The following is a 12,366-nucleotide window of genomic DNA, read 5'->3' as shown; positions in this document are numbered from 1 at the left end:
CTACAGTGCTACATGTCACATATGTCTGTTGTAAAATAGAAAAGTTCCATTATTTATGTAATTTACATATGTGTAGATATTTCATAATAAACCTTACAATCAGAAAGTTATATATTGTTTTAATTCATCTCTATATTGTGTGTCCAAGCATAAAGAAAGCAAATAAACATAAAAAGCATATCATGTTCAATTTCTAGACATGTAATACATACATTAAATAGTCACCTGGATCAAGACAGAAAACATTTCTGACACGCCCATCAGAATTAATTTTGAAGAAGTACCTGAAGCATTATAGAGACAGAAAGTTTTCAAAATTGTGTCCTTAAACTTATTTAATAAAAAAATTAATTCATTTAAAACCGTACAATTATTGTAGGGGCCATCTCCAGTTCTAGGGAGCTGGGAAATCCCAGTTATTATTAAGTGGGGATGAACTGATAAAAAAAACTATCATATGGCAATATAGAGATTCTGAGGACTGGTATAAATCCATACTTAAGAGGAAACGCAAAGCAAAAACTAAAAATTTATAATGGAAATGTCAGAATAAAATAGAAAACATGATTATGTAAACCTTTCTTCCTTTAATATTCTCTTTACTGATCAGAATAGGTAATAAAACCTGTTTTATGTCAGCAGAGTGGAACATGGGAATACCAACCTCTCTGAGATGTGTGTGCTCGTAAACAGGTTTACTAAGCTCTCAGAACATCAGTTCTTGTATAATAGCTTCCTTATTCTTTTGTATATATGTTTTTTCTGTCATTTAGACTTAAAGAACATCATCTTATTAGAAAAAAACTTTAGTGCTTGTTTTATATCTCTGTTTCTCAGGCTGTAGATGAAAGGGTTCAGCATGGGGGTGATTATCATATACATCACAGAAGCAGCTATTTCTTTACCACTGGACATGGATGGGGAAGAGAAAAAGTACACTTCTACAATGGTACCATAGAATAAAGCTACTACGAGGAGATGGGAACCACAGGTAGAAAGGACTTTGAAGAATTTTTTAGCAGAAGGATTTTTCAGGACAGTGGCCCATATACAGATATAAGATCCAATGATAGAAGTAAATGGAATACATACAATCATTCCTCCCTCAATGAATATGACCAGTTTATTGAGTGAAGTGTCTGAGCAGCTTACCTCCAGCAATGCAGTGAGTTCACAGAAGAAGTGGGGGATTGTAATATCACCACAGAAGGACACTTGAATCAAGAGCAGGGTGTGAATCAGTGCATGTGAAAAATTGATGATCCAGGTCCAAGCTACTAAGGAGATACATCGTTCTTGCCTCATGATCATGGTGTAGTGGAGTGGCTGACAGATGGCTACATACCTGTCATAGGCCATCACTGCAAGAAGGAAATTGTCAGTACAAGCAAAAAATATTAAAAAATATACCTGAGAAATGCACCCTGAATAGGGGATGGACTTGTGAATACTCTGCATGTCCACCAACATTTTGGGAACCGTGACAGATGATAAAGACACGTCGTTGAAAGCCAAGATACTGAGGAAGAAGTACATGGGTGTGTGGAGACGAGAGTCTATCCTGATGAGTAGGATGATGAGCAGGTTCCCCAACATGGTGGTAAGGTATATGACCAGGAAGAGGGTCAAGAACCAGCCCTGTTGTTCTGGTGGTATAGGGAGACCCTGGAGGAGGAATTCAGAAACTCTGGTCTCATTCTGTCTCTTCATGATGCTCCTCTTTCTTCTGGGAGTCAAAAACAAGGAAATGTTCAGAACCCGAATAGCCATATTATAGTAAAACACTGTCCTCCCGTTGTTTATCAATTTGCTCGAGCGGGCCCAGTAACATCTCCATTTTGAGACTTGTTGTTACTGTGTTTGGCATATTGACTACGTCACGGGTTGCTTGTCAGGCTTTGCAATGCAGGGAGATAGATGCTCTCGGTAGCTTGCCGGGATCTCCCAGAGGGGCAGAGGAATTGAACCCGGTTCGGCCGGGCTGGCTGCGTTCAAGGCAAACACCCTACCGCTGTAGTATTGCTCCAATAATTTTTATATGAATGTGTTATTTTTAAACTAGTCTTTGTTTATAACTCACATATATGTATGCATGAATCATTTACCATTTGGGTTCTAATAATACATCACTTCTTCATAATTTATAAGATAGATTTCTTAATCTGGAAAAATACTTTGAACAACAACTTAATTCATGCTCTGTACAAAGCATTCCACAAAGTTCTATACACAAGAGTAAACAAGCAATGCAAGTCTCAGTGCTGAAGAAGTGTACAAAATCATAATATCTAAGTGTGCAAAGTTGCTTCGATGCTACAGATAACGGTGAAAGGAATGACAACATGTATCTAACCAGAATCTGTCTCTTAATTACAACACCCTGGCTCTCTTACTCCTCATTTTTTAGCATCTTCTGACATGCTAAGTGACACCACTCTAACATAGTTGAAGGATGGCATCTTTGCTGTCCTTGTATTCAAGATAAACAGCAGGATGGCAAGTATTTCTTAGAGCCTGAACTGCTCAGGGACACTGGTCTAACTCTCCAAATTCTCAAATGTGAATAGTGACTGAGCATGTGGGGACACACCACAATAAACTAACAAACTATAACAGAGAGCTTTGATTTTCACAGGATTCAATTTTTGATTATTGTAGTCCTTCACTCAGGAAAAGAGGAACAGATCATGTTCACAAAGAGTGTGAGATACCTATTTAGACAGGCTTATTTCATAAAACTTCTATAAGTATTGTCTCAGAATTTGGAGATTTATGAACATTGGAGATTTATAACAAAACATTTAGTTTGAGGAAAGATTATTATGATCCGTCTTGTAGACTGAACACCGATTATTTTTCAGACACAGTGCTGAATGATTAGTGAATGCTTTTCTATTTAAAATCTCAATATAGCATTGTGATTGAGACAAAGTCACCGTTTCTTTACCAGTGAAAGATGAACATAAGAGACAAACATAGCAGTCTCAGACGGTGGATTAAATCATTTCTGATCTATCGAGATATTGGAGTCAAAGGAACAAGTTTGTATACTTACCTAGAGGAAGAAATGTACCTGATCCTGCCAGCTCAATGCAGTAATGTGGCCATCATTGACAGATTCCTGAGTGTCTGTGGGCAAAAAAGATGGGCCCCATTTACTCACAGATTCCATCAGAGAAATACTGTATAAATCAGACATCATTAATTAATAAATAGAGCAAGCTTGATGACATGCAGAGATAACATAAGAGACATGAAGGAAAACAAAGATTACACATCACCACATCACTGAGTTAGAATTTCAAACCCCCCCCATGCTGACCATGGTTAAACTCAGGAAATTTCTCCTCCATTCTGGTGAGCATATCTATGTTTCTTGGACTCTGTATTCTCATGACTGAACTTTGATATCTGTTTACAAGTTGAGAATATGGAAGATATTAAACAAGAGCAGGCTAGATATTTGGTAACGAGGGTCCAAAGCACACTCGGAGTGCTCTACACTTGCTTCCTGGGACTTTCCTGATGCTTTGTGCACTGGTCGTAGAGAAAAGAATCTTTATGTCAAACGTAGTTTTATTTATAGCTTTTATTTAGATCTTGCCTTTTCTCCCAGTCTTTCTCTGTTTTTTTTAAATTGTTTTGAGTATTAGTCTCATACTATATTTTACATATTGCAAAATGACTGCAATCACTTTGTGTCTGTCCCTTCCTTCTGAATCACTTATAGTAGAAACCAGATTCAGGCAGACTGGTAAATGATTTAAAACTTGCCAGAGGGAGAGTGCAATTAGGATAGAGAGGGGCCCTCTAGGACAATGACAGTTGGAAATGATCATTCTGTAAATAACTGATAGCTGACAGGAGAAAAAGGGAAATACATGGTAATCATTCAGTACCTTTACTGAAAACTATAATGTGTAAAAGGAAAGAGAGAATGAGAGAAAGATATATATATAGAGAAAGAGAGAAGTAAGGTGTTTGCTGTAGATGCATACTGGGAGTGTGGGTGGCAGAATGGAAATGGGGAGATCAGTGCTCTATCTCATGATGGTTCAATGAAAAAAATAAAATCTTGTTTTTAGCCACACTCTATGGTACTAAGAGCATATCACTGGCTCTGTGATCAGGGGTCCCTCCTGGGTGTGCCTGGAAACCATTCGGCAATGCCAAGGATTGATGCAGATATTTGCAGGACAAATACCTTACCTCTTATCCTGTCTTTTAAGTCCTTCTGTGTCTGTTTTCTCTTACTGCATCAGAGATATCACATAGATAAAGATACCTGTTGAGTAAACGTACATTTTATCATATTACACAAGCAAGAAATCACCACACATCACATGCACATGGGGTGCACATACATGCTTCTATGCACACAGAGACAGAACTTTCTGTTCTACTATTATAAGCTTACTCTGATATCTTTACTCTTGGTTGGACAAGAGCCTTCTCATCCACTTTACGTGTCTTCAGCTTCTGTAGTACTTAAGAGGAACAAAACAGTGGGATGGAACCCACTGTGAGCCCATAATCACCTGAGCTTTCTGTGTCCGTCCTTGACCTACAAGTCAATAAAGAAGCCATTTTATAAACCTCATAGAGGACTAAGTCAAAGTCCCTAAGCTCCTGGTTAAATAAAGAAAAGTAATTATCATAGCCCATTTAGACCTTGGGGAGGTGGTTGAGCAGAGATCCTCAGGCCACATAAGAGTGTTTTCCAAGTATCAAGGGTCCCTGGAACTGAAATGCCTGCTAAGTGCCTGCTGGACACAGGAATGGCTGAGATGTTTCCAAACACCAGTGAAGCAAATGCACATGTCCGCCAGGGCTGGTTGTGGGTCTCTACCAGACACTCCTAATTGACCCTACATAGGTAAAGTAACTTCTCTCAGCCTTTTTTTTTTTTTTTGGTTTCTATTTTTTTTTTTCCGTTGTAGATTTACAATTTTTTTGTGCTTGGGTTTCGATTATACAATGATCAGATACCCATCCCTCCACCAGTGCCCATTTTCCACCACCATGAATAATATCCCCCCACCCCCATCCCCCCATCCCCCCCTGCCTCTGTGGCAGGGCAATCCCCTGTGTTCTCTCTCTCCTTTTGGGTGTTGTGGTCTGCAAAAGAGGCATTGAGTGGCAAACATGTTCAGTCCATAGTCTACTTTCGACATGCATCTCCCCTCCTGGGATGATCCTCCAAACACCCTTTATTTGGTGCTCCCTTCTCTATCTGAACTGCCCTTTCCTCTAGGATACCCGGCTGGCCTCTAAGTTATGGAGTAATCCTCCTGGTGCTGATCTCAGCTATTCTTGGGTATTAATCTCATACTTTGTTGCTTTATATCCCCCAGATGAATGCAATCTTTCTATGTCTATCCCACTCTTTCTGACTCATTTCGCTTAGCATGATACTTTCCATATTGTACCACTTGTATGTAAATTTCATGACTTCATCTTTTCTAAGAGCTACATAGTACTCCATTGTGTAGATGTACCAAAGTTTCTTTAACCAGTCATCTGTTCTTGGGCATTCAGGTTTCTTCCAGTTTCTGGCTACTGTAAAGAGTGCTGCAATGAACAAACAAGTGCAGATGTCACTTCGACTATACATTTTTGCCTCTCTGGGATATATTCCCAGGAGTGGTATTGCTGGGTCAAATGGGAGCTCAATTTCTAATTTTTTGAGAATTGTCCATACTGTTTTCCAGAAGGTCTCAGCCTTTTCTTTAGAAGGCTGACAGAAATATACTTAAGATAATGATTTCTGTCATTAAAAATATTTTATTACTGTTTTAGGCAGGACAGTGAAGAAAAGAACCGGCTGGAGGGCCCCACAGCTCTGGGAGAATGCTCTGGCCCTTTCTCGAGCCGATATCACTGGGAAGTCCCAGATAGGGTAGGTGCTGTCTCCCCGCCTTCCTCAGATGGAATCCCGGTAACCATGAACTTCTACAAGCATGGCTCTGGCATGCGGGTACCAGGACTTTTTCTGAACTGTAACAGAGCCGCCCCGGCTCCTAGGCAACCTTTGATTCCAGAAGTCATGCCCACAGCCCACTCCCAGCGCCATCTTACAGCACACCGCAGTGAAGAAAAAAACCGGCTGGAGATTGATGATGTAGAGCATTTTCTCATGTGCCTTTTAGCTATTCAGATTTCTTCTTTGAGAGGGTTTCTGTTCATTTCATCGCCCAATTTTTTGATGGGGTTGGATGTTTTCTTCTTGTGGAGTTTAACCAGTGCCTTGTACATCCTTGATGTCAACCACTTGTCGGATGTGTATTCGGTGAATATCCTTTTACCAGGAATTTTGCTCCATGGCTTGGAGGACAGCCGCACATGCTACGGGAAAAGGGAGCCCAGATAGAGAAGGGAGCACTAAATAAAGGGTGTTGGGAGGATCCTCCCAGGATGGGAGAATCATGCTGAAAGTAGACTATAGACCAAACATGATTGCCACTCAATGCCTCTTTTGCAAACCACAACACCCAAAAGGAGAGAGAGAGAACAAAAGGGAATGCCCTGCCACAGAGGCAGGGTGGGATGGGGATGATGGGGGGTGGGAGGGATACTGGGACCTGTGGTGATGGAAAATGGGCACTGGTGGAGGGATGGGTACTTGATCATTGTATAACTGAAACCCAAGCACAAAAATTTGTAAGTCTACAACTGTACCTCATGGTGTTTCACTAATAAAAATTTAAACAAAATCTTTTTATTACTGTTTTATTAGATCATCAAGCTAAGAAATATAGGTGCACAATATATGTCTAATGCTCTAATAAACATCACATATTTTAGTGAAAGATCACTCAATAGCTTAGTCACTGCTATTGAATCAGAATTGATAGTGATTGAATGGAGCTACAAGTTGATTAATATAGTCTTCATTTGTTAACTTCTGAGTTGCCCACACTCTCCTCACAACAGCACAACTATGTAACACAACATCCAGCAAATCATCAGCACAATTACATCCCCTCCATATTTAACAAGTACAAACACACACTCATTGTCAGAGGCAGATCAGAGCTTCATTCAGACTTCTCAGAAAACGGTTCTAAGTACATGATCCTTCTCAAGTTTTCCTTCAACACACTTTATTCAACTCACTCTCATCCCCAGTTGTTATGATACATTAATATGCCCTCCAGTAAAAAAGAGATAATTTTTTTTTTTTTATTTTTTATTAGTGAAACAACATGAGGTACAGTTATAGATTTACAAATTTTGTGCTTGGATCTCGGTCATACCACGATCAAATACCCATCCCTCCACCAGTGCCCATTTTCCACCACCAGGATAATATCCCTCCCCCCCATCCTCCCATCCCCCCATCCCCCCCTGCCACTGTGGCAGGGCATTCCCCCCTGTTCTCTCTCTCCTCCTGGGCGCTGTGATCAGCCAAAGAGGCATTGAGTGGCGAACATGTTCAGTCCAGTCTACTTTCAACCTGCATCTCCCCTCCTGGGAGGATCCTCCAAACACCCTCCACTTGGCGTTCCCCTCTCCATCTGAATTGTCCTTTCCCCTAGAATACCCAGCTGGCCTCTAAGTTATGGAGTAATTCTCCTGGTGTTGTGGGTATTAATCTCATATTTTATTATTTTATATCCCCCAGATGAATGCTATCTTTCTATGTCTATCCCTCTCTTTCTGACTCATTTCGCTTAGCATGATACTTTCCATATTGTACCACTTGTATGTAAAGTTCGTGATTTCATCTCTTTTAAGAGCCACATAGTACTCCATTGTGTAGATGTACCAAAGTTTCTTTAACCAGTCATCTGTTCTTGGGCACTCAGGTCTCTTCCAGTTTCTGGCTACTGTAAAGAGTGCTGCAATGAACAAACAAGTGCAGATGTCCCTTCGGCTACACGTTTTTGCCTCTCTGGGATATATTCCCAGGAGTGGTATCGCTGGGTCAAATGGGAGCTCAATTTCTAATTTTTTGAGGAACGTCCATACTGTTTTCCAGAAGGGCTGAACCAGTGGACATTCCCACCAACAGTGAAGGAGTGTCCCTTTCTCGCCACATCCGCGCCAGCAACGGTTGCTTTTGTTCTTTTGAATGTGGGCCAGTCTCTGAGGTGTGAGATGATATCTCATTGTGGTTTTGATCTGCATCTCCCTGATGATTAATGATGTAGAGCATTTTCTCATGTGCTTTTTTGCCATTCGGATTTCTTCTTTGAGAAAGTTTCTGTTCATTTCATTGCCCCATTTTTTGATGGGGTTGGATGTTTTCTTCTTGTGGAGTTCTACCAGTATTTTGTATATCCTTGATATCAACCCCTTGTCAGATGTGTATTCGGCGAATATTCTTTCCCATTCTGTAGGCTGTCTTTGTATTTTGGTCACTGTTTCTTTGGAGGTACAGAAGCTTCTTAGTTTAAGATAGTCCCATTTATCTATCTCTGTTTTCACTTGCTCAGCCAGTGGCGTGTCATCTTTGAACATACCATTAGCCTCAATGTCATGGAGGGTTTTGCCAACTTTGTCTTCAATGTATCTTATGGTTTCTGGTCTGATATTGAGGTCTTTAATCCATTTTGATCTTACCTTTGTACATGGTGTTAGGCAGAATTCTGAGCCCATTTTTTTGCATGTAGCCGTCCAGTGATGTCAGCACAATTTGTTAAAGAGGCTTTCCTTACTCCACTTCACATTTCTTGCACCTTTATCAAAGAAAAAAAGAGATAATTTTATTTATTCAGTGTAAAATATTCAGTGTAAAATAAATAACAATGTAAAATAATTTTTTCCCTTTTTGGGTCACACCCGACATTGCGCATGGGTTACTTCTGGCTCATGCACTCAGGAATTACTCCTGGCGTTGCTTGGGAGACCATATGGGATGCTGGGAATCAAATACGGGTTGGCTGCATGCAAGGCAAACACCTTACCCATTGTGCTATCGCTCCAGTCCCTCCACATCATCTTGTTATGGTTAATTTCTATTTTTGTTGCATTGTGGTCTGATAAGATATTTGATATGATCCTTATCTTTGTAAATTTGTTAGTTATACTTATGTCATTAAATGTGATCTATCCTGAAGTATGTTCCATGCATACTACAGATGAACATGTAATTGGCTTTTTCAGAGCGGAATGCTCTATATAAGTCCATTTGTCCCAGCATTACTAGTTGTTCATTTAGGGCTCTTTTGTCTTTAGTGACATTCTGTCTAGTGAATCTATCCAGGGTGTCAGTGGCGTGTTGAAATTTCCCACTTCTGTTACATTTCCAAGCATGTACTATTCTAGGTACACTGTAGGGAAGCTGTAGCACTGTCCTCCCATTGTTCATCGATTTTGCTGGAGCGGGCACTAGTAATGTCTCCATTGAGAGACTTGTTACTGTTTTTGGCATATCGAATATGCCACGGGGAGCTTGCCAGGCTCTGCTGCGAGGGAGGGATACTCTCAGTAGCTTGCCGGGCTCTTTGAGAGGGATAGAGGAATTGAACCCGGGTTGGCTACGTGCAAGGCAAATGCCCTACCCGATTACCCGATTTGAGAAAACATTGTTGACTCAACATTTGTTTTGTATATGTTAATTAGTTAATATCTCTTGGTCTATTGTTCCCTTGATCAATAAGCAGTGCACATCCCCATTTCTAATTCCTTTCTATAGATTGAACAGCGCCTGGTCTAAGAAATTTGTCTCTCTCTTTGGTTTCTCTGTGTCTTTATATGTTTGAGTCTACTTTGTTTGGTAGTTTTTTTTTATTTTTGCTTCTTGAATCTGCAGCTGTGTCTCTGCAGAGATTGGTGGTGTTCTCAGCTATTAGCCTTTCCAGAACTTTTTTTGTCCCCTATTCCTTTTTTCCTTCACCTTCTGATATTCCTATAATTCGGAGATTATCTTCTCATCTTTGTTCATTAAGTATCTTACATTTTCTTCCATTCTTTTGTTTCTCTTTTCTCTTTTGACTTTCTTTTCTTTTTTTAATTTTATTGAATCACTGTGAGATAGTTACAAGCTTTCATGTTTGGGTTACAATCACACAATGATCAAACACCTATCCCTCCACCAGTGCACATTCCCCATCACCAATATCCCGATATGTCCCCCCCTTTCCCACCCTCTCCCTGCCTCCATGGCAGAAAATATTCCCCATAATCTCTCTCTACTTTTGGGCATTATGGTTTGCAATACAGACACTGAGAGGTTATCATGTTTGGTCCTTTATCTACTTTCTGCACACATCTCCCATCCCAACTGATTCCTCCAACCATCATTTTCTTAGTGATCCCTTCTCTATTTCAACCGCCTCCTCCCCTTTGCTCATGAGGCAGACTTCCAGCTATGGAGCAATCTACCTGTCCCGTATATCTACTATCCTTAGGTGTTTGACTTCCTTTTCAATGCTGGCCTGTATCTTGTCTTCAAGGTCAGCTAAATGTGAGACTTTGCTACTGACTTGCTAGTGTGTTCTTTAGCTCCTTCAATTTCATTTGTGTGGAATATTTCACTCTCTGAAAGTTTTTTGGGGGGTTTGTTGAATTCGTTTATCTAGTGATTTTTCAATTTCGCTGGCAAGTTCTTGCTTAATTTTGATTTCCAATATAGTGAGAGCTGATTTTAGGTCCTCATCGAGTTGGGTAAAGTGTTTTGATGGGCTTGGGGACTTGCCTGGGTTTTTATTACTGTCTTAAACTGCAGCTGAGTTCTTTGGTTTCCCCGTTGTTCTTCGAGTTTTGTGGGTATTAATGGTGGAGGTTAAGATTCCCAATTACTTGGGAACTTATCTGCCTAGTTGTTTCTAAAAGACAGCTACTAATAATATATCTGCTATTCAGGTTATTTTCCTTATCATGCTGTTGTTATCCAAGTGTGCCCAGAAAATTGTCAGCTAGTTATTGGGTTGGCTAACTGAGATTTAAGGCTGTCAACTAGTTATTAGGTTGGCTAACTGAGATTTAAGGCTGTCAACTGTTTGAGAAATCAGAGCCCACCTGCCCTCTATAGAAGAGGTGTATGAAGTAAAGTTTTCACATGATGCTGGTGTGTCTACATGGGTTTAGTTTCAGGGGATAGATTGATGACTGACAGGGCCAATCCCTGGTCTAGTGGTGGATGCAGTAGCACAGCAAAGAAGGATGGGGGTCACCAGGCTTTCAGGCAAGTGGTTTCAGGGCAGGGAAGGGCTGGTCTGTGTCTGAAGGAACACACTTAGGTTTAGAACATATACTGATGTCAAGCACTGAGTTTCAGGCAGTAATTGCAGGTATTTAAAATGTGCAACTTGACGAATTTTGGATATACATTCATTCTTCAAAGCACTGGTTCAATCAAACTGGAGCTAAGAGGCCTCAACTTGAAAATCACCTTGTTCTTCTTTGGAAGTCCTGTTTAGCAAGGTCTTTCTACCCTCATATTTGCCAGGCATCCACTTCTCTTTTATTTCTATCAAACAGAGTGATTTTATCTTGAATTTATATTAATGGAGCGATAGCACAGCGGTAGGGTGTTTGCCTTGCACGCAGCCAACATGGCTGACCCGAGTTCGATTCCTCCGCCCCTCTCGGAGAGCCCGGCAAGCTGCCCAGAGTACCTCGCCCGCACGGCAGAGCCTGGCAAGCTACCCTTGAAGTATTTGATATGCCAAACACAGTAACAACAAGTCTCATGATGGAGATGTTACTGGGCCCGCTTGAGCAAATCGATGAATAACGGGAGGACCATGACCGTGACCGTTATATTAATGGAACAACACTAGTACATGCTGCTTAATGCCTAAGCTTTCCACTGGTGTGTTATTTTGAAATATATCATGTTGGGTATATTAAAAGGTTGTTTTGCATTTTCTTTTTTCTGATTTGGGTCCATAAAAATTAAGCTATGGGTGTATAAATCACTTTTTAAAGGATCTTAGCTTTCGGTCTTATGGCTACACATTTAAGATGAAGGAGTTAGATCATATGGTTTATTTTGATGAGAATTTTAAATGACTTCCTCCATTTTTCATATACATCATATCATTCTCCATCCTTGCAAATATTGTGAAGAATTTGAATGCCCTCAGATAACTTTTGGAGGTCACTGTTATTGAAATCAACATTCTCATAGGTGTGATCAACATTTACTATGACCTGACTTTGTAATTGTAACATTACAGTAAATGTAGAGTGATAGCTTTTGCTATCTTTACTCAATAACTGATGTATTTAACACATATTTGTCTTTGCCATTCATCTTTTCCTATCTATTGCTTATTTAAAATATTTATTTAATTTGTGGACACATCCCAGGGTGCTCAGGACATAGTTGTGGCTCTGAGCTCAGGATCATGCAAGGCAATCTCAGAGCATGGCAAGAACCCACCCTATGTAATATATATCTGGCCCCTTAGATTA

General features: G+C 40.3%; 1 protein-coding gene across 1 annotated transcript in view; it reads right to left on the bottom strand.

The window, feature by feature from the left end:
* Positions 1-765: 765 nt before the first annotated feature.
* The window catches only part of LOC130045739 (olfactory receptor 1J4-like), a 28,298-nt gene continuing 16,697 nt past the window's right edge, over positions 766-12,366 (bottom strand). The window contains exon 3 of the mRNA XM_056138575.1: positions 766-1,698. Coding sequence (XP_055994550.1) covers positions 766-1,698 — 933 coding nt within the window. The remainder of the gene's footprint in view (positions 1,699-12,366) is intronic.

Source organism: Sorex fumeus, unplaced genomic scaffold (assembly GCF_029834395.1).
Source record: "Sorex fumeus unplaced genomic scaffold, SorFum_2.1 ptg000129l, whole genome shotgun sequence".
Lineage (NCBI taxonomy): Eukaryota > Metazoa > Chordata > Mammalia > Eulipotyphla > Soricidae > Sorex > Sorex fumeus.
Note: the sequence above shows the minus strand (reverse complement) of the source record. Positions and strands in the feature narration are given on the sequence as shown.